Source organism: Pinus tabuliformis, chromosome 1_1 (genome assembly GCF_031772625.1).
Source record: "Pinus tabuliformis cultivar Carrire ecotype Pingquan chromosome 1_1, CPIR1, whole genome shotgun sequence".
Lineage (NCBI taxonomy): Eukaryota > Viridiplantae > Streptophyta > Pinopsida > Pinales > Pinaceae > Pinus > Pinus tabuliformis.
In genome coordinates, this window is record NC_142297.1 from 621,463,462 (window position 1) to 621,486,903 (window position 23,442).

Below are 23,442 nucleotides of genomic sequence, written 5' to 3' on the forward strand. Positions count from 1 at the left end.
AGATATTTATAGAAGATTTGGAAGGAAAGCTAAACTTAGCAGTTACAGAGGCAATATATTTAAAGAAGACATCCAAAAAGTTAAGGATTTAAGGAAAAAAAAAACACATAATTGATGGCTTGAAATTTTTATAGGAATATGTTTTTGCACCTAAAGAAGTGAAGTGCATTTTATAGTCTAGTATTGAGAAAATCGTAATGTATATCCCATATCTTCCCAATATAAAATATAATATAAAGAATGAATGTAATAATAAAATTAATATTGACTAAATAATATGTACGGGAAAATTTGTGTATACATAAAAATAGCAATATATATATATATATATATATATATATATATATATAACTAACATAAGTTCATTTTAGACCGTTATTTAAACATAAAAATAATTTTTTTTTTTTTTATATAAATTTAAAATTAAAATAAATTTATATCAATTTCAATCGCAGATTGTTTTGATCTTCTTTGTTTTCAGGGGATAAATACTGCCTTCTCTACGATCAGTGAGGCTATTTTAGGCTCATACCTATCATGGCTGTTAGTTTTTTCTTTTGGCATGAATTGTTGATGCTTTTCAATTAGGCTGGAACGTATTGTTGTGTCAAGTTCTCCATTCCTTTGCATAGTTTCTTCTATATGAGAAACAGTTGTATTGGTACATAATGCTATGTTTATATTTCTGATATAAATACAATCATGATTTTTCGATCTGAAAAAAAAATTACTTCATTACAATATTATAATGATAAATAATTTACCCATTAACAGTTTCAAGAGTTAAGTGGATTGTATACTTTAGAGTGTATTACTGGTTGGCCATGTTTTATAACTTATTGTGGTTTTTGAATGAGATGCAAGTCAACATTTTTATTTTCCACTTCAAAGAATAGTGTGCAACTGACCACTTTAATGAAAGGAAGCAATTTTGAACTATATAGACCATTCTCATTGTCCTTCAGAAAACTCGGTATATGCACAAGTGTTGAAGAGGATACACAAAACTTGAAATTTTCAAAATATCAAAAACGAAAGCTCTCCTGCATCTTATGCATCTCGTTTGTACGCAACTAAATAATCATGGGATTGTCCCACTCTTGACGGTAACAACACTCTCTAAGGCATATAGAATATCATAAATATATCAACGTACAGACTCCAAATATGACAGTAAGAGGGCAATGGGAAAATACAGTGACGAAGCAATAAGGAATAAGGACTGAACGACTGTGACACCCAACAAACCAATAAGAAGCAGCCAACCTATGGTGGCCTATAATCAGAAAACAGAAAGTTACACGTAATTTACCAAGAAGCCTTCAAGGCAGCACACAAGTCAATTATATTTAGTCCCGCTGGATTTACACCAATGCTAAAAGACCTTTCAGACTTTTGCAGCTATCATTTCCAAAATGAATTTTGTAATTCTCCTGCTGGTGGGGCCATTTGCTCCAAGCCATTGTAATATTGAGGATTCTCATGGTATTGGGCATATATATTTTCAGGTACAAAAACAGGTTCAGCATTTGATGGCCCATACCGTGGTTGTGTCATATTAATACCCCGATTCTGATGCATCCAAGCAGCTGAGCTCTTGACGGAAGATGATACAATATAGTAGGCAATGCCAAAGGTAATGGCGACCAAAGACAGCACTGCCCCTCCAGCAAAGACACCGGTCTTGACAGAGCAATCGCTGGAAAAATAGCTTTCTTCATTGTGTTCGTCATTGAGAGCAACTCCAGCCGAAAGTAGGCAAAAGGCAATTATAAAAGTAATCCTGTAGGTGGATGTATGAGCACAGTTATAAAACCCTACTTCAAACAAAACTTGTGATAGGAAAGATAAGAAATTACCAAGGGCATAAAGGACTACAGTAACATCGATGGCTGGAGCTAACCAGTCATATATTGGGTATTTAATGCCTTCAGAGTAGCTCGCAACTTAGCCCGATAACACGGGAGCGGGCAAATACTATTTAATGCCGAATTTGCCCGCTCCCGTGTTATCGCGTTAAGTCGCGTGCTGCTCTGAGGGCATTAAATACCCAATATATGGCTGGTTAGCTCTTTCCAACATCGATTGGCCAATCCACCAGCTTAACAAGATAATGCAATTACTGTTTGGACACACCCAAGGACTTGAAATACTTGGAAAGTTAATATTCATTAGCAACATTCTAGCTCGGGTGGTTGGGAGGGTTTAATGATAACCTCTCCACCAGGGTTCAAATCCCATGACACGAATATGGTGATAATCCTGGAAAATGGATTCTATATATGGCTATGCCGTGCTTTTTCTGTACTGAAAAAAAAACATTCTAATCTCAGAGTTCAGGGTTCTGTGATTCATAATATTTTGATGTATTTTTTCTGGATTCATCACATAGAGCAATGTTGAATTCATCACATAAAGCAAAAAAAAACGTTCTAATCTCAGAGTTCAGGCTTCTGTGATTCATAATATTTTAATGTAGTTTTCCAGATTCATCCCATAAAGCAGTGTTGAATTCATCGCATAAAGCAATGTTGAATAGATGTTTCGATGATAATGAATTACATTAGCCGATTAGAAATGTAAACCCAATATTGCTCTATAGGATGAACTACATCAAAACATTCTAATCATTATGCTAACATCCTCTAGGGATATATACCTCAATGCTGACTATATACAAACGCACTTCATAAAGAACATATGATATAATGAGGTCAGTTTGAATTTGGAAGAAACATTACAAATTAAGTGGATATAATATCAAACGCTCTGCATTTAGACAGCAGCCATTAGAATCAAACTTTAAATCTAGCGCACGGCAGAATATAGAATTTAGAATTACAAAAAATAAAATAAATTGCTCAACAACTAATCCGTGGGCCTTCGATTTACCAGCTTTACCATCATGTTATGAACTAAATCCCACTATGAGTAGCAGATGTTTAACATTACAACATACTATAGTGTGTTGTCCTTGAGCACATAGTGTATTCTCTTTGTCAAAATGGCTTGTGCACATCATAAAGTTTGTCATTTACTATTAGCACTTCAGCTTTTATTCTCAGTGATCATTGGAGAACTGAGAATTCCTTTAAAGTGATTCATTTCATCACATGTGGTGCTGGAACCTGGGTTGTGATTGTCATTGATTCTAGATGTAGGTAGTTGACCCAGTTCTAAATTTGGAACAATACAAAAGTTCTTGGTAGATAAACCTCCTTGAGCACATAGTGTATTCTCATGGTCAAGAATGGTTTGTGCACATCATAAATTTTGTCATTTACTTTTACCACCTCAGCTTTTATTCTCAGTGATCATTGGAGAACTCAAAATTCCTTAAAAGTGATTCATTTCGTCACATTTGGAGCTGGAACCTGGGTTGTGATTCTTGATGTATGTAGTAGACCCAGTTCTAAACTTGGAACAATACAAAAAATCTTGGCAAATAAACCTCCTCGAGCACAGTGTATTATCATGGTCAAGAATGGCTTGAACACATCATAAACTTTGTCATTTACTATTAGCACCTTAGTTTTTATTCTCAGTGATCATTTGAGAACTGAGAATTCCTTGAAAGTGATTCATTTCATCACATTTGGTGCTGGAACCTGAGTTGTGATTGTCACTGATTCTTGATGTATGTAGTAGACCCAGTTCTAAACTTGGAACAATACAAAAATTCTTGGTAGATAAACCTTAATATTACAACATGCAGCGGTAGAGTCCAAGAATCAAGATATATAGATCAATGACATATTTTCAGTGCACTCCAATAGCAGGATGCTCTCACCAGGATTGTCCTGAGACTCAGTGAAGCTTGGACACCACATAAGACTATGTAACCCTTATTATTAACTACCACCTTCAACTTCTTCCTGTAAAATTTCAACCTGAAATCTCATAAGAATAAACCCACAGACACCGACTGATCTACACGTCATGATCATGGATATATTTATACGTATAACATGATATACATGTCTATAGACTATCGACAAATTAGTCATCCTAAATTTCAAATTAGTGAAAATGTGGCCCAGATTTGTGGCCATATTTCAAAGCAGACAATTGACATGTCAAAAAGATGGATTTTCTCACAAAAAGATTTCTTAAGTAGTCCTTAAAGGGTAAGGCATTTGAGCAACACAATGTCGGACAAGACAGTGCAGCTAGCCAAACTTCATCCTTGTTTTCCAAAATTGTCCCTGGGGAGAGGTAACATACTACCAGACCACAATGATTTGCGTCTCTGTCGCTGGAAATGGAACAGGAGCCATCGATTCCATCATAAAATGGCCTGGAATTGGAATGGGACGAAAAATGCCATATCCCACCCATGTTCCCATTTCTGAGGGCCGAAAAGGACTTCTCAAGAAATGTGAAACGATTTCTCTAAAATCCTCTGTTGTTTCCCACAGGACCAAAACACAACTGAAAATAAAAACAAAAACAAAACGTAAACACTAAATGTATTTCGACCCATTTCCAACTCAAAAGAGAGTTGTTTCGACTATTCCCTGTTGTAGTCATCCATTTTGATTTGCCATAAACCCGTTGTATGTGACTCGTGAGCATGTTAAAGAGAATGCAGCCTCATTGAGAAGAGATTGACGCTGTCGAGGAAAATCGTCGATCATTTGGTATTTGCTGCGTGAAGTGTTGTTGTTTAAAACTCCCACGGACCACATACGAATATAGCCACCGTGGGTGTGGAGAGAAATTCTCAGCAAGAGCATTGTTGCAAAAGCCACAGGCCATTTTCCTTTGAGCATTACATGTGGACCTTGGAGACCATGATCACTGATTTCCACCAACAATTGGACATTTGGCAACATTTGGGCATCTGAAAAGAGGTATTTTATTTTATGTGGGTTTATTTTGTATTTTCAGAGTTCTTTGAATATATTTTGATTATTTTACCATTGCAATGGCTAAAAGTTCATCAAGTTTACAAAACTAGAATACCCATTTCCAAAATGAAGCCCCCACAGTGCACCCCACAAGAAACCAAAATATAGAATAGAAAGAAGCCGAAAGGGATTTAGAAGCCAAGCTTTGGGCAGTGTTCAAATGCACTCAATCATATAATGGAGGAACAAGTGGTAGTTTGGTTTTTCCCTTACTGTAACAAGCAAAAATCGAGGAGTGTAGCAAGAGTTAGGTGGCATTTAATTAAAATGGGGAAAAAGAACAAGTGAACTACCGTCCCTCAAACTCAAAAAGCGGCTTTAGTAAAACAATTGCTTGATCTTGGAACACAGGTCACTGAAGGTTCCACTCAACCCAACTACAACCCACTGGATGAACAATTGGTTGTCCAAAAACTTGTTCTTGAAGTCATGTATCTGTTTCCCCACTTGACAACCTACGGGATGCAAGAGGGAGGGGCAATCTTGAGACATCTGTTGAGAGGTTTTGTTTTAAATGGCAGAGCTTTTAATATTTGTAGGCCTCCTTACTGGAAGGCGATGGTGAGAGATCTAGTGAACACTCCCCCTTAAATATTATAAACCTCCCAGCTACGAAAAAATGAGGAAACAATGTTGTGTGAAGAGAGGGCTTGCATGAATGCCAAACTTCATAATATTAAAGACAATTATAGGGACTGTGGGGTCAGTCTCAATTATTTCAAATTTCTGGACAAATGTCAAACATCATCCTCTTATCAAAATTGTGGTTTCCACCCCAAAAGGAATTATGTTCTTAAAATTCCATGACACCACAAGGAAGACCAAAGATGGTCCATATTTGATGGGTATCTTCAAAATGGAAATAGGGGCAATAGAGGACGTTGAAAGGGAAAATGTGGCCCAAACTGTTATAAAAGTATCTTAAACAATATACTCAATCGAGGTTTAAATGAGGATGAATACCCAACAGGTTTTTGGACTCCTTGTGTCATGCATTGCATCAACCTCCTCCTTAATGATATCAATAACATTGCATGGATTGGAAAAACGGTAAATAAAGCAAAGATACTACAATTTTTGTTTGTTGAGCATAAAACATCCGTAACAATTTATAGGAAATATGCCAACCTGTAACTTTTTCAATGTGTTGAGATGAGGTTTGTATCTATATTCATTTTGTTACCATGCCTCATCAAAGTGCATCAATCTCTTAGGGGGATGCTGGTATCAATTGAATGGCAAAGGTGGAAGGACTCTGATATTGGGCATGGTCCCCAAGTTGAGGACATTATCATTGGCCATTCTTTAAAGGATTTTGGAGGAGAATGGAAGATATAGTTATCCCATCACACGTATTGTTTCCACCCTTAGCATGTTTGAAAATGTTCATCCACGCTCAAAGGATGCATGTGAGAGTGTGGATCAAAAAAGAGAGAAGCTTTATGACATAATGGAACATGAAAATTCTAGGGTTGATATGGGAACCAAGAATGATGCATGGGATCTTAGTCCAAAAAGGTGGAAAATGCTTCAAAACTCTCTTCATTCAATTGCATTCCTACTTGACCCCAAATGGTTCCAGATGAAACCATCATGAAATGAAGAATCAGAACACCTTTATCAATAGGTGTTATAGTCATGATGATTGCACTACCTTAAAACTTGAGTTGGGAAAGTATCTAAGATATGATAAACACTTTGTGGATGAAGACAGTGCATATCACTGTTATAACAAAGAACTTGGACTCATAGGCCTCTCAACACAATATGGTACAAGGACTCCCTTGCTTCATCAGTTAGTCATTCATTTGCATTTATAAGTATGTTCAATAACCAATATCTTTATTGTGTTCTATAGTTTAAAGAAAGTTATTTTTATTTAGATTTTGGATTTTGTACTATCAAGTTTTCAAATATCTACAAAAAAATTTGATTACATAATGTTAATTTTACATCGAAGGTGACTAGTTCAGCTGCATGTAAGCAAAAGTGGAGTGAAACAACCTTTTTCCATTCAGTAGAGTGGAATTGCTTAGGTGCAAGATTTGTTGTTTGTAAACTCAAATTTATGCCTACTATCTCGACAGCCACCAAAGTACCAAATAGGACCAACTAGGATGTGGGATTATGGCAGTTCACAAGATGATGGTAATGTAGCCCTGACTAGGATGCAAGCAACAGTAACAACAACTACCAGGGCTGCCAAGACCAAAGTAAAGAGTACACAACGAATAAAAGAAAGCACACATTTTTTTTAAATGAGACAATAGCCGATAAGGGAGAATTTCAACTTGCAAAACTAGCACTTCTGTTAGACTACAATTTTATTAAATTACATGGTTTTGCCTCAATGAGCTTTAACTAAAGCTGAAATCATTATTGGGTTGAAAACCCTTCCTCAAATACTAAATTATAACGCATATTGATCTAAGTCTCAGCCAGGCTTACAAAGGTTTAAAGTTTTAAACAGAACCACAAAACAATTTTTTAATGAACCTGGGTCTTCTTCAACCGTGCCACTACCAGATTCTATCACTGCTCACCCGCTTTTTGTCAGTTTCTCTTTCTTTTTATTCCTCTATTTTCCTTCTCTGTCAATTCTTCATTCTATTCCCTAAAGTATTCTTCTTCTTCGTTGTCTTCTTCTTCGTAAGGAGAATAATAACAATCTTCCCTTTTCTCAAAACTTATGAATCAATTAAGATCTCCCCCTCCAAAATCCAACCACCACTCATAAAGAAACAAGTTTATCCTCAAAGAGAATGCCACAAAGCATCCTCTCCAACCACCAAAATTTAATAAAATCTAAACCTCTAGTTAAAGTACTCAACCATCCAATTATTTGGCCAAAGGATTTGGATTAAATTTGGGGCATACCGAATGTGAATGCTTCATGAATAATCATGGGAATGATGACAATCGTTGGATGTGAGGTGGAGATCCAATCACTAAGCGTGCTCTGGGTGAAAAGGAGTATGATGTCATGTGGGGACCCAAACAATCCATAGAAATAAGGGTTGTCGGATCTTGGGGTGAGATCAACAACAAAGAGGGCTTCGAAGGTAAATGATGGTGTGACATCACCCAGAATCCCAAGCACTCTAAAGTACAATAGCTCCAAAATCCTGCACACACTATTGAGTGATTCTTTCCAACTCTACTTCTAAAATCAAGTTGTGTCCTCCATGCCCTTGTCTTTTCGTTCTTTGCTTTCTTATTCTTCCTACAATCCACTCTTCCCAGATCTTTGCTATCTCATCCCTCTCAAGCTTAAGGATATGTTCTTTCCGATCTGCTACATACTTTTCCTTATTGGTAATGCCTTCATGGAATTCATATAAATCAGCCACATTGAGGGTTGGTGAGATGTCTAAACCCAAGCACAACTCAAGCACATAAGCATTTTCTGAAATCCTTTTGACAATCTTGCAAGTACCTATGTTCTTCATTTTCAACTTGTTATAGGTGCCCTTAGGAAATCTTTCCTTCCTCAAGTGTACGAACACAAGATCCCCTTCTTCAAGTTTCTTTTCAAAGCTTTTCACACCATCCCTCTGCTTGCAGACTTGGCTGCTTTATTGTTTCTATAGTCCGTTCATGTACTTCCTTTATATGCTCAACAAATGACTCTACATCCTCACTGCTCTTGCTTCCTTTAGGCAAGCATCCCAAATAAAATAAGTCACTCCTCTTAGTGATCTCCGTTCACAATTTGGAAAGGACTCTTTCCTATGGACATGTTTATTGAATTGTTATATGGAAATTTAGCTAGCACCAATAACAAATCCCGATATGTTGGCAACTGGTTTCTCTCCAACCAGACATCTCAACAGATTTTCAAGTCTTCTATTGACTGCCTCAGTCTATCTGCCAGCATGTGGATGATATGCAGAGCTGAACTACCAATTTGTATCAAAATTCTTCCATTAAGTCTTCCAAAAATGACCAATAAATTTGCTGTCTATCTGAAGCTATACTTCTTGGCAAACCACGTAAATGAACAATTTCTCTAAAGAATAAAAAATATGGCTTTTCAGCATCTCTAGTTTTCCTACATGGAATGCGATGTGCCATTTTCAAAACTCTATCAACAATTATGAAGATAGAGGCATTACCTCGGTGGGTTCTTGGAAATCCCAACACGAAGGCCATGCTGATATCTTTCCATAGCACTTATGGTGCCAGCAATGGTGTATACAATACAATATGCTGACTTCTTCCCTTAGCAGGCCAACAAATTCTGCAATTCTCAATCCACTTCTTCACATTCTTGTGATCCCATACCCAATATTAACACTTCAACCAATTCACGGTTTTTGTCCATGCTGGAATGTCCACTCAAGCCACCATTGTGCAACTCTCAAATGAGGTTTTCTCTCATTGATCCTCTTGTAATACATAATTGCTGATTTTTAAAAAGAATCCTTCTTGGATAAAGTAGTCCAAGAATGGAGTTTGATCACCACTCCACGGTTCTTTCAAACTTTCATCGAATTTTGCATCTATGTCATACAATTTCTTCATTTCTTCTAGTCCTACCGTTTCTACTCTCATAGTAGTTAACGATATTGTCCTTTTGCTCAATGCATCAACAGCCTTATTTGATCTTCTAAACCTATGCTTTAACAAAAATGTGTAACCTTACAAGAATTTTACCGACTTCAAGTGTCATTGATTCAATTCTTTTTTTCCATGATCATTGATTCAGCTTAACTTGGTTGTTTATATATTTAAGCACTTAATGCTCAGTATAGACCTGATATTGGCAATTGTACAGGGATTGTAAAGGGCCATAATCCCTGGTACGGAAGCCCTAAGGTTTTCTTATTGAAGGACTAATAAGAAATAAGTTCTGGGCCATAAATTCTTGTGTACTATATTGATCTCATTGCTGTTATATTTCTGCTATGCAAGTCATTTTAAAGTTAGGCACTACTAGTGTGTTGATGTTCCTAGCTAAGGCATAGACCAGACTGAGGGTGCGTGGAAATTCTAACGGGCGGTTCCTCCAACTATGGTTTAAAGAATGATGCCCCTTTGTATGGTAAATTTGTCAGATCTGCTGTAAAAATTGGTGTAATAAATTGCAGATCTGTAAAAATTCTCACAATATCCTCATGAAATATAAAACATATTAATGCAGAAAATGAGAGGGTAAATTATCTTGGGGTGTGGAATATATCTATAGTTAAATCCTTAGGATCTACTAGCTATCAAGATATAGATTTGTGCATATACTAAGATTTTATTCCTTTTTTGTTTATTTTTTATTTTTATATGACAGAAAAGTAAAGAGGTTGAGATTTTTAAATAAATGTGGTTCTTGTAGTGAGGCTTACCTTTGCCTTGCTTACCTTCCACATGTCAGATTGCAATCACAACAACCTCCAAATCAGTTTTTCCTCTGGACTAGAGATTGGAATAGGAGTCAAGAGACTATCTCACCCAAACTAGCTTAGAATGTCAACACAAACTCCCCAATTCCTCTATGAAGATCTCCTCATTTGAGATTTTTCAAACCACTAAACCAATTGTAGAACTGATAAGATCTCACCCTTGCTAAAGATATGCCCGAAAAGGGTTTGTCCAATCACTGGGTTTGAATAACTTTAGCACTAACAAAGGGTGAGGTGAAGGCTTGTGCCTAGATCTCCCCTTCCACATGACTCGTAGCCTCTCAATGGATTGGCCTAGCAGCTTTATGGTAACCAAGAGCACCTATGTCTATTCTATGAAAATAAAATATTATAGCACAACACTGAGAAAAAGGAGCATAGAAAATTCAATCCACACAATGTATTTGCGCATGAAAAGTTTCTATTATGGAATCAAATGATCTCACAGTTCAACAACAATCAATGAGAGGAGGACCTAGCCTTTTATATCTTTCTTGTAACAACTAGATAATGACTAGTTTGAATCTCTCCCAAAGTAATACTGTTTGACTTGTCATCCACATGTTGGAGACTCAGTCATTTCATGAAAACAATTTTGTGCATTAAAAGCAAATTAATTAACCCACAAAAGGCTTGACTTGGCATGGAGAGGAAACGGCTAGTAGAGCATGCTGATTTGACTTGATGACTTAACTTTCCTTGACTTCTTGACCACCTTCAATGTTGACTTGACCACCAATGGCTATATTTGACTCACACGTGTGGCTAGGATGAGATGTCACCTTGCATAGATGAATGATTTGCTAGATCTCCAACACCCTTGCTGATTTGAAGAATTAGACACATGGGTTTTTTCCGAAAGAAAATTTCTGTAAGTTTTGATGTGAAATTGGTCTCTGCATTTCAAGTATGGACCCTGATTTTCCACCTTCCCACTCACCATGTTAGTTTGTATGTGTTTTGACCAGCTCCAAAAACTGCATTATGGAGAAAACACCCTACCAGGTTTGTCCAACATTTTGCTTGAGAGAGGTAGACCACGTCACAAGGATTCCAACAAGCTATCACTTGCCCCATTTGGACCTAGGATGTTACCGCTAGACCTACTTGAATCTTTCCATGTGTGAGCTGAAAGTGAGGTTGAATTTTGCTTGCATGATCAACGCCCTGCTTGATTGATGGATTCTGACATTTGGGTTTTGTCCCAAGCGTGATTTACTTCGACTTTGATATAAATTTTGTCCATGCATGTCAAGGAATGACCTTCTTTTGGTTATTTTTACCCCCCATGTGGCTAAGAGAGAGTGTACTGCCACCTTAGAGGAGTGATTTTTGCATTATGCCTTCTTCATTTGCCAAAATTTTCACGTGGCATGTCAAGTATACATCATGCTCAACATTTTGAGCCTTTGTTGTATTTTGGACCTAGGAGACTCATGCCTTGGGATCCATGCAGTGCCCCATAAAACATGGCATGTTGTGAAGTGTGAGACTACCATGTGGAGAACTAAATTATACTAAACCACAACCAAATGAGATGCACAGACTCTATGAATTATGACAATGTGTAAAATACATAAATGCGCTCAAGACATGGGAGAGACAAGCCGTACATAGTGTGATCGCCCTTACAAAAACCATGGCTCCCCTAAACCATGCGTCACAGTAGATCCATCAAAAGGCCTCCAATCCTATCCAGAACGAAAGGACTTAAGAGTCGGGGCTAAAGGGACCGAGCATGGCCAACCATAAGAGGCCTAGGAGACCATATACACAATCATCACATGGCCTACTAGGGCTTTGACTTGCATCTTTTCAAACTTACAATGGTGTTGTCGAAAATGAAAATGACTCTATGTACCCTACCAAAATGAGGAGTAACAGGTCCTTTTCCTTAGAAAATCTCAAAAAACTCCAAAATGTATCCCGAAATAGTGGATTTTGCCCTGTTTTCATGTCCCCACTCCAAACCCCTTGGAATTTGGCCAAAATCCCAAATAGGTATCTTCATGTCTACTTTTTGAACTCATCACAAAATGTTCATCAATAACAGGTCCTCTATCAAAGAGTACCACCCTGCTCTTCAAAAATCTCACTAATTTGTCATTTCTGAAAAAATGAAGCAAAATTGGCTAGTGGATGTCATTAGCACTTTTATAGGCCTTCACATTGTGAACTTAACTCCAAAATTTCTCTTGATTTGGATTTAATCTACTCTTGTTATAACCAAAACAAGTTTTTGGCTCCAAACTTCTTTTCTTTCTTTTTTTAATTATCACCATCTTGCTAATGTAGCATAGCATGTGATTGCTGATGTGGCACTGATGTCCACTTGTCAACCTCAAATATGGCCATGTCACCATCCCCCTCATTGAGATGAAGAATGCTTCTATCAATGAACTAATGAATTATCCCATCAATGAACCAAATATTTCTCCTATCAGCGAACTAGAATTTTCTTCGGTTGACAAAACTCCAAATTGTCTCATTGGCAAACTAAAAAATTCATATATTGTCAAACTTCAAAATCCACCTCCTATCGGCAAACTAAAATTTTAGTTCCATCAGTGAACTTCAAATTTTTCCCACCGGCAGACTTCAAAATTCTTCTATCAATGCATTCCAATATTTCGCCATTGGCAAACTCAAGAATTCTTCTATGAGTGCACTTCAATATTCTTCCATCAACAAACTTAAAAAATCTTCTATTGACGCACTTCAAAACTTTTTTAAATTGGCGAACTTCAAAATGATTTTTCATCACTAAACTTCAAAATGCTCTTCATTGTCAAACTTCAAATTCTTCCCCCCATCAATGAACTATAAAAGTCTTCTCTTCAACAGACTTGATTTTTTCTTCAGCAGAAAACTTAATAAAACTTTTTTTTTGGTGGAATAAATGAAACTTCTCCCTTCAACGAACTTGGCAACCTATCTTCGGCGATTTCGTTTAACTTTGAAAATTTTGACCAATTCCACAATGAATTTGAAACATCAATTTCAAGTCAAAAGTAGTTCGGGCCATTAATAGGTATACGTAAAATTTCAAAGAAAATTCTCACGAAGCCACCATGGAAGCTTTGGACTTAGCATTGCTTGGCTGATTCTGACCCTATGCTCACCCATTCGACACCTTGTGCCCAATAGACGTTGGATTCATCTAGAAACCCTATGCTCACCCATTCGACACCTTGTGCCCAATAGACGCTGGATTCATCTAGAAAATGAAATTTTCTCTTCGATTTCATCATTTTCACCTAATTTCAATTTTCAACATGGATTGAACTCTGTAATTGCAAATTTGATAAATTTGCATTGGTCGCTACCAATAATAAATATATATCTAGCATTGGAACCTTCACTCTGATACATTACTCAGTTCTTGGGCTAGAACATGTTACTACAAATCTCTGCTCTAATACCATAATGTAATGTATCCCAATTGTAGGGTACTTCAAGAACTCACATTCTTGAATGATTTCAAACTCTTATACCATTTGAAATGAATCAAGAAGCATGAGGCGAATGAACAGAATCATGCAATACAACCAATAAACATATATACAAACAAGAAATCATATTTCTCACAGTGAACAGCATTATAAAGATATATTCAGCATTAAACAATGAACAAACACATATGATTATAATAAATAGAGAAAGCTTATCTTTGTCAAATAACCACACCGATCGGCTGCAGACAAGAAATCATATTTCTCACAGCGAACAGCATTATAAAGATATATTCAGCATTAAACAATGAACAAACACATATGATTATAATAAATAGAGAAAGCTTATCTTTGTCAAATAACCACACCGATCGGCTGCAGACATTAGATGTTCCACCCAACTATAGACACTGTTGCTCCCCAATCTCTAAGCAATAAGTCAACCCTATGAATCCACAAGGACAGGTGCTAGGCTGACTCTAATCTCACATAGAAAATCAATTTTTCATGTTATTACAATCTGTTCAGACACAACAATCTCAACTTGTGCAGTCTCTTTCCCCTTCAGCTTACACAACCCAAAGAAAGGAATCCTCTTCTCTGCAATGCAATCTTTTAGGCCCGCTTATTTCCAGGGCTCTAATACAGACTAGCAAGAGAATCTCAATGCTAAAAGCTCCAGAGATTCTCGGTTGTGGACAGTTTTCCTTAAAATACCAATGCCTCCATGCACACAGGCATCTTTACATTTTTGGAAATAACCAGTCTTCTCATACAGCCAACTAGCAATGACTTTCTACAATGGAAACCTTCTCTTCTCTCCAAGATCCTAGAACAAGAACGAATGAGGAAGAAAGAAATCAGGAATTCCCCTTCTACCATCCAGATATGTTTTAATATATAAGAATGTTCACAATGCACCCGGCGGCTTCCCCAAGAAGCTCATGAAACTCCTTTTCCCAACTAATTACAAAATTACTTGAATAAAATATTATATTTTGCCTAGCCCCTTTAGCGCCCTGCACTCTCGTGGATTCACAGCACCTTGTAACTCTGTCGTTTTTCATTTGCAGCTAACGATATATTTAAATATTTTTATTATTAATTCAAAAACTATTACATTGCTAGGCTCTCAGCCTTTCATCATCTACAAACATACATTATTAATCTGGGGATCAAAACTGGGTTATTACAATCACTTTGTCCACATCAAAACTGGGTTATTACAATCACCCCTCCAAACTGTCAATACTTTGGTAATTCTTTATCCCGGGGTTTCAACTTTTCTGAATTTAATCCTTCTTTCAACTTCTCGGTAATCCTTCCTCAAAGACTAAAATTCTAATGCTCCTTGGTCTAGGTCTCAGACAAGCATACCGAATTTCAACTTCTTGGTAATCCTTCTCAAATACTAATTCTAATGCCTGTTATACAGAGGTTCAAATAGAAACCACAAACCAAAAGATTTAATGAACCTTAGTCTCCTTTAGCTATGCTACTCCCAGATTCTATCACTGCTCCCCTTCTTTTCATAGGTCTCTCTTTCTCTTCTTCGTCTGTTTTCCTTCTTCTCCGTGAATTCTTCACTCTCTTCTTCTAAATCTTCTTTCTCTTTGTGAGGAAATTAATAATAATCGCCCCCTTTCACAAAATTTATGAATCAATTAAGAGCTCCCCTCTAAATTCCAACCACTGCTCGTAAAGAAACAAGAAGTTTAGCTTCAAGGAAGATACCGCATAGCATCCTCTCAAACCACCAAAATTTAATAGAGATTTAAGCATCTAGTTAACGTAATCAGCCACTCATTAATTTGGCCAGCGGAAGTTACGTGAAGGATTAAAGTTGGGGCTTCTCAAAAGGTGCAGTGAGATGAGACCACCTTTTGCCCTTTCTCACAATAATTTGGCAACAGAAATTTTAGTGAGATTATAATGTTCCATCATTTAAATTGCATTTTTGAATGCAAAAATGGATTCAACTCCTTGAAAAACTCTTGAGACATTTGGATTTTGCAGACTCAACAACTTAAAACTACAATTCTCCCAATCCTTGCCAGATGTCAGGGAAAATCAAAAAGAAAATTTGCTCAACAAAAAGTCAGCTCATTAGACTATGTTATACCAAAATTGGACACTTAATGAAAAACCATGGCACTGATGAGGATCATTGGATGTGAGGCAGAGATCCAATGGCTAAGGATGTTACAGGTGATAAAGGGTTGATGTCACCTAGGAGCCCCAAATGATCCCTAGATATAAGGGTGGCCGGATCTTTAGGTGAGATCAATGGTAAAGAGGCCTTCGGAGGCAAAAGAAAGTGACAACGCCCAAACTCCTTTGTGCAAGCTTCCACTCGAGGTGTTGCAAGACAATGTTGATGAGATGTTAGATAGCACCGATCAACCTATATACCAAAGTAGTGGCTCTGAATTAGTACAAGGTCAGTGACCATTCCACCAAGTGAGCCAGGTGATCTAGATTAAGTTTATTTGCATTTTGCGATACTCGCCGCCACTTAAAAGTCAAATGGAAAATGTGTTAGATAGCTAATCCTCAGGATTAATTTTGGGTCAGTTTGGGTAGTTATTGGAGTCCAAGAATTCTCGGGAACTAATTCAACTGTTTCCTATATGTATTTATATGTACAACATGTACATAATTCTTTGAGATTGATTAATATACATTTGATTTGGTTTCTAGTCTCGTGTGTTCTACAATGGTATCAGAGTGGGTGAGATGCTCTGTTGAATGAGAGCATGGTTAATTTGCTCTATCAAATAGAATGAATCTGAGACTTCAGAGGTTAATTTGAACGTTATCAGAGCCCTGGTTGAGTTGTTTCTAAACTCCATGTATTTGAAGTCTATGGCGTAAAGGAGACGTGGAGCATGAAGGTTGTGAGGATAGTTGAATGCAACATAAGGTTAGCCTAGTGGGACACCCAAACTATTGACTCTTTGTAAGTTTTATAACTTTCCGTCATAATGAAAGAAGATTGGAGAAATTCAGTGGTATAAAGTTTTTTTTAACATATCCTTGGAAGTTAGAATACATGTTGGAGTTTTGAGTGCTTGTTGTTCTCAATAAAAATTTCCAATACTGAGTCGAATACCAATAATTGTTGGATTGTTTGCTAAAATTCTAAGTTCCATGCACCCAAGGGCCGCTTGTTATTTTAATTTTGGGAGGCTTTATTTGCATTTACTGCGTCAAATGAGAGTTTACTTACAATGAAATTTCTAAAAGATTCTCAAATGAGAGTTTACTTACAATGAAATTTCTAAAAGATTTTATTTACATTCACAGTAAAATTTATGAAGGATAGTATTTGCATTTACTACAGTAAACAAGAGTTTAATCACAATAAAATGTCTGAAGGATAGTATTTGCATTTACGACAGTAAACAAGAGTTTAATCACAGTAAGTAAAGTTTCTAAAGGATAATATTTACATTTACTGCAAACTGGAGTTTTTACTGAAATTTTTTTTAAGGATACAAAGTTTTTACTAAAGGATACTTAAAATGAAAGATATATATTTTTTGGTGGTTTGAATTAAATTTTTAATTGAAGAGTGGTCAATTTTTTGGTTGTCCTGGATTTAAAAAAATGTCAGTTTATATATTGGGTGGACGTAGATTGCAGCTGAGTGTGAAGGGGACTGTGAGAATTTTGCAGCGAAATCTCAGACCAGTGAGTAACTGACTATGCGAAGCTTGCAGCAGAGAGAGGTATAACGTAGAAGAAGTTGGTAAGCATGGAAGAAATGGCATTCACATTAAATTGTGGTGAAATTTGAAAATTATTTAAATAATAATTTCTAATGTGAACGCTAATTTTTGAGAAAGCTATGAAAGTTTTCTTTAAATTGAGAAAGGAATAAAAAATACCCAAGAGTAAGGAGTAACTCTTAGGATGTCGCCATAATGTTCACATGTAAAATTCACTATTAAAAAGATTAAAGTCAACCAACAAACTTTAAGTAAAAGGAGCCAAGATAAAAAGTCATTTTTATGTGAAAAAAAAAAAAAAAAAAAAAAAAAAAAAACGAACAAACAAACAAACAAAAACAAACAAACAAACAAACAAACAAAAACAAAAAACAAAAAACAAAAAACAAAAAAACTTTACATAAAAGAAGCCAAGATAAAAGAAGTGGTAAGGTTTGATCCTTCCTTCTCTTATTTTCATTAAATGGAGTAATTTTGATTGGTGGCAAGTGGAGAAAAGGAGCTTATGGGGAATGACATCAAGTTTTGATTTTGTTTTTGTTGAAGTTTAAATAGTGGTTAATAAGATTATATAGTTATTTGGTCAATTAAAGGTCTCAAGTTCAATTCTTTATAGAGACAATTTTGAAATATATATATTTTTAAAGCTAATTTTGGGAGATATTTTTGGAAGTAGAGTTTATGGATATAAAACCAAGAAGGAAAACTGACATAATGGTTGGTGAAGTTTATATAGTTATTTGGTCTATTGAAGGTCTCAAGTTCAAATCTTCATAGAGATGGTTTTGAAAGATATTTTTTCTTTAAAGCTAATTTTGGGAGATATTTTTGGAGGTTGTGAACATGATTTTGGTATTTTGGAAGTTGTGAATATGATTTCGGTTTCTATCGATTGGCGACCCTAAGCATGTCACTATTTGATAAATTTGCAACTCATTCATATTGGATATAACTCGCAACAAACTTGAATTTTCATGGTATTCATTATATGGACCAAAGATAAAAGTTCCTAATTGTGTAGTTACAACTATATAATCTCTTTATTCTTGAATATTCTTTATAAACGAGTGCATTTTCCTTTGAACCCGACACCCGGTTAATTCATCGTAAATCTGTTTATATTGGGTGCATTTTTTGTGGTAGCCAAAAACCTCTTTTTTTCAAAGTTGATTGTTGGAGAAAATGGCCAAAGTCAATGATTTGTTGCAGTTATTACGCAGTTTAATGTCATCCACAGTTCATAACAGTGTCCAAGTCAACAAGGACATGCTTTCTCACATCCACTCCTGTTTGCAAAATGCGAAAAGCAAAATTGAATTTTTGGAGCTAGAATCCTAGTTTTAGTGAGAAGAACTACAAAAGAATAATTATGAACCTGTTCTTGTTCAGAATAATAGTTTGTTTGAGCCTGATCATCAGTCAGAAAATAATCAGAGTAATGTAGTGGTTTCAAAAGGAAATGCAACTGAAAGTTCTTATGAGAAGCCTAATATTCCCAAAACTTTCATAAGGCCATGGGAAGAGATTAGACACAATAAACACAGAACTGGTTTGGGTTACAAAGAGGATATTTTAGATGTATTTTTTCACATACCAGATTTTGTTAAACTGATACAATTCTGAAGCACTAGATTTCTGGACAGTGTTGTTCCAGAACAAGTTGATAGATGCCAACAGTGTAACAGAGTTGGACATATGAAAGATTGGTGTTTTGATCTTCACCTATGTGAGCATTGCGGAAAGCGAAATCATCATACAAATAGATGTTCCAGAAAGAAGTCTACTGCAAGAGAGAAGGTAAATTTTGGATGGATTGCTTCTTGGGATTGGACGAAAACAACCAAGAAGATTTACAGGTCATATCGAAGAATATGTTCCAGAGTGATGACCAGCCTTGCAGTGATGAAGAGTACTTCTCACCCTGTATCTGACAAGGGGGGAATTGTTGATGGTCTGCTATAGGTTCAAGTTCAAGATGTCAAACGAGCCTGAGTCAGTTTTGAGTTGATTGAGCACTTCTATATTTGGTATAGTTGATGGTCTGCTACAGGTTCGAGTTCGAGATGTCAAGTGAGCTTGAGTTAGAGTTGAGTTGATCGAGTTGATTGAGCACTTCCATGTTTGGAATTGTTCGAGGAATTGTTGTGATAGTTCCAGAGTTTGTGGTCACCTTAAAACCACATTTTTTGTTGTTTTGAGAACCGCTATGAAGGTTCCAGAGTTGGTGTTGGTTGAGACCTTGAGTTCTCCCATATTGGTTTGTGGTCATCCTTAAAAACCATTTTCTGAGAGACATTCAACTCTTGGCTGAGATGCATTTTTTCATTTTGAGCTCTCATTCTTGGACTTTGGTATATTCTTTCGGATTAGGGGGGATTATTAGATAGCTAATCCCCGGATTAACCTTGGGTCAGTTTGGGTAGTTATTGGAGTCCAAGAACTCCCGGGAAGTAATTCAATTGTTTCCTATGTATATTTATGTGTACATCATGTATATAATTCTTTGAGATTGATTAATATACATTTCATTTGGTTTCCAGTCTCGTGTGTTCTACAAAATGAACATTGAAATATTTTTCTTATAATCACCAACAATTATCTTGTTTTTGAAACTTTTTATCGTTTGAAAAATAAAAATAGCATATAATAATAAGCCATGGGCATGTTAAATATGATTATCTTTTTATATATTTGTAATGTGTATACAGTGTTTTTGTATATACAATGTTTACATCTCTTATATGTGAAACCTTCAGAGTCTGATTTCTATATCATTCCATTTTGCCTATTCCAATGCCCATTTCCTGTTTCAGGTAACCTAGGTTTGGGTGGGAACATATTCGAGAATGGACAGAAAGTACGGAAATAAGACTTGAATTTATGTGAAGAATGGTATCTATTTCCATTTTGATCTTAATAAAAGGAACCTAAGCATATGTTTCCCCAAAGTTTCAGTCAATATTAAGCATCCATCCAAGATGGGGATTACCTTGATTTAAACAGTCTTCCTAAACTACTAAAGTTCAGGCCAAGACACACAGTAGGAGAAGACCAAGCAAATCACTACAATAGCACTGGTCACCAACATATTCTGAAAAAAGCACCTAATCGTATTTAATTCTTAACCTAGCAACATCCCAACCATCTATTTTACTTCCATTTTCACTCAAATTTATGAATCGGACTATCCTAACCACTATATTGGGGGTTACGAAAAGATCAAACAGATACCAAGCGGGCAGGTACTAAATACTTCGAACATGATAACACAGAATGTAATATTGATTTACTTTAACCCCTCAGCAAGAAGATCGGCATATATTCCACTCTCTTTTATGTTGAGCATTTGATGCACAAATCAAACATTGTGTGTTTCATATTGATAGAAAAGGCCCTTTTCCCAAAATCCTATAAAACTCTCTTCAAGATGAACATGAATTTTCAGGACTCAACCAAGATCTTTTCCACTAGACAAAATGCCTTTCAGTCTGCACTTGTACAATCCAGGGATGAAGAAGGAAGATTCAGGGAGATTTTATGTGCACTTGCTTTTGATAATAGCAACTAATCTACAGACAAAATCCCTGCAAAATCTGGTTCGAGTATTTCTATTCTTTGGCATCTTGATTGATATTACTATCTTAATTCTCTTTTGAAGATTTCAATATCTGCATTTAGATGAGTTATGCTAGTTTATTACATTGGTTTACAGAGTCTGATACATATTATAAAACCTTATAAAACAAAATCGGTGGCACGGGTGGGGCAGAGGGTGTAATAAGTCCATTGTATTCATTGCAAAAAATTGCAAGTTTTTAAAACACATAAAATAACCTTTCTGGGCCTGGCATACCTGTGAAAACAGGGCTTAAATCTGCACGGAACTGCGGCACTGCCCCAACCATATTGTACACAACCACACACAAACTGTTCTCACTTGTCTAATGTAAATGTTTAAAGCCAAACAAAATTAAAATTAAAATACCTACCAAGAAAGACAAGACATGCGATGGCAATTGTTGTGCTCAAAGGTGACTGGTAATGGACGTGAGTTCCGCAACAGAGACAACCAGCTGCAACATTTAGAATAATCTGAGCCATCATAAGAGTCAACGTCGCTATCACTCCCATTGTGAAAGCAGGATTACGAGGATATATGCATTCCCCACTCTGAGTCACTCTCACTTGATCAGCCTGTAAAATCAACCAACATTGACATTTTATCTTTCTGTTGTCAAATTCATGGATCATTTCATTGTAAGGCTTGACTGCTATATATGCATTCAAACTCTTCACCATAAATACGAACTTAATGTGCTCCATGCTACAAAAGAAGAAATATTTTACTTCAAACTGTGGGATTTACTTATAATGTGTCTATATCTTTGTGTATGTATATACATACTTGCATATAAATACAATGCAGAAAGACCTTACATGAGCCCAGGTAAGACCTTTCAGGACTAACCCTTCACTCAGGTAATATCAAGACCAACCTACTGCTCACCAGTACATCAGAAACAACCAAGGAAGATTGGCACTGAACCTTCCATGATTGCTCCAGGGTACACCAGTCAGGACAACCCAGTAAGTTAGGCAACTGGATAAAGTCGCAGGACCTTACCTGACTAACACAGGATTGACCAGTGCAGAACCTTACCTGGCTGATTCAGGATTGACCAGCACAGAATCAGCCCTTTGTTGTGGCTGCATGCACTATTTCTTGGAACTACAGCAAGCAGCTGCATCCCAAGCTAGTGCAGATGCTACAGTGGAATAGTTTCTCTGGGAAAAGCAGCTTAACTGGCTGACCCGGCTGGGGATATCAAATTGATCAAAATAAATGTCCTCTCTCTCTGCCGCAAGAGGACAGCTGGATCACTGCAATCGGGGTATGCTATAGCCCGCACCAAGATTTGATTTCTCCAAAAAGTGGCCGACATACTCCTACCAGAGGACCATTGACTAGCAGAAACTATCATAGCCCTTAAGTCAGGTCAGGTGATACATGCCCCAGTATATGGAAGCACCCACCTCTAGTGCTAGACACTTAGTCACAGGAACATTTCTTTAGTGTATATGTAAGCACCCACACCTAGTGCTAGACACTTAATCACAGGAATATTTCTTAAGTTTCCCCTCCCTCTCTATCTATCTACAATTTTGCATTCATATGAAAATCTGTTTTATGTGTGCAATTGAACATATATGGATTCCCCTCATAACTACACCTGCAGAATTTAAAAGTTAAAGCTTCAAAACTGATAATTGAGGTGTTATTCTTCAAAATCTGAACTTTTGGCAAGAACATAATCCTATATTCAGTGGGAAAATCTCTCACTCTAGCCATAAAACAAGAAAGAAAATCCCAATTGCTGACACATAATCCAGAACATCTGGACATTCTCATAAACTCCAAATCTAACAAAATAAACTTCACATAGACTTGTCTGGATTTAATACTGTCATGTTTAATGAAATTAATAAACACGGCGTAAAAGGCAATAAGCCCAGAAGAGTTATACAAATATATGCAGCCTTACCTTTGTGTGTACTGCCTCAGCTGCAACCCCCAATACAAAAGCTACCAAACCCAAAACTCCCACCAGAATGCATATCCACTGCATTGATTTCTTCATCTTTTGATACAATTTTGAGTCTGTGTGCTCACCAGGCCTTTGCCACCTTCAAAAATATGGATGTTCCAACAACTTGACTGTATATGTTCTTCTGTATTCCTTACTTTTTTGCATCCATACATCTAATGCAGATTCCCATGCCCCATGATGGAATGCTAGAGAATAATCTGTCAGAAACTGTTCTCCCTCCAATCATAATAATAGAATATGAAATGTGCAAATCATGTGAATTCTGCCTGTGCAATAATTGGTGTCACTATACTGCTCGCCTTTCAGGAACTTACACACAGATGAATTGACCAACAGTTTGTCGG

At 36.5% G+C, this 23,442-nt stretch overlaps 1 protein-coding gene across 1 annotated transcript; it reads right to left on the minus strand.

The window, feature by feature from the left end:
- Positions 1-1,127: 1,127 nt before the first annotated feature.
- LOC149214854 (uncharacterized) lies at positions 1,128-23,442 on the minus strand. The gene is made up of 4 exons (XM_089389524.1): positions 23,033-23,442; positions 21,479-21,683; positions 21,343-21,381; positions 1,128-1,946 (listed from the first exon to the last, which is right to left on the minus strand). Exons 1-4 carry the CDS (start codon positions 23,126-23,128, stop codon positions 1,405-1,407), a joined length of 882 nt encoding a protein of 293 aa, XP_089245650.1. The 5' UTR covers positions 23,129-23,442; the 3' UTR covers positions 1,128-1,404.

Coding starts and splice junctions, on each gene's coding strand:
- LOC149214854 (XM_089389524.1), bottom strand. CDS start 23,128: ATGAAGAAATCAATGCAGTGGATATGCATTCTGGTGGGAGTTTTGGGT. Junction 21,382..21,478: donor CGCATGTCTTGTCTTTCTTG/GTAGGTATTTTA, acceptor TGGTTGGGGCAG/TGCCGCAGTTCCGTGCAGAT. Junction 1,947..21,342: donor TTTAAGCCCTGTTTTCACAG/GTATGCCAGGCC, acceptor TATCGGGCTAAG/TTGCGAGCTACTCTGAAGGC.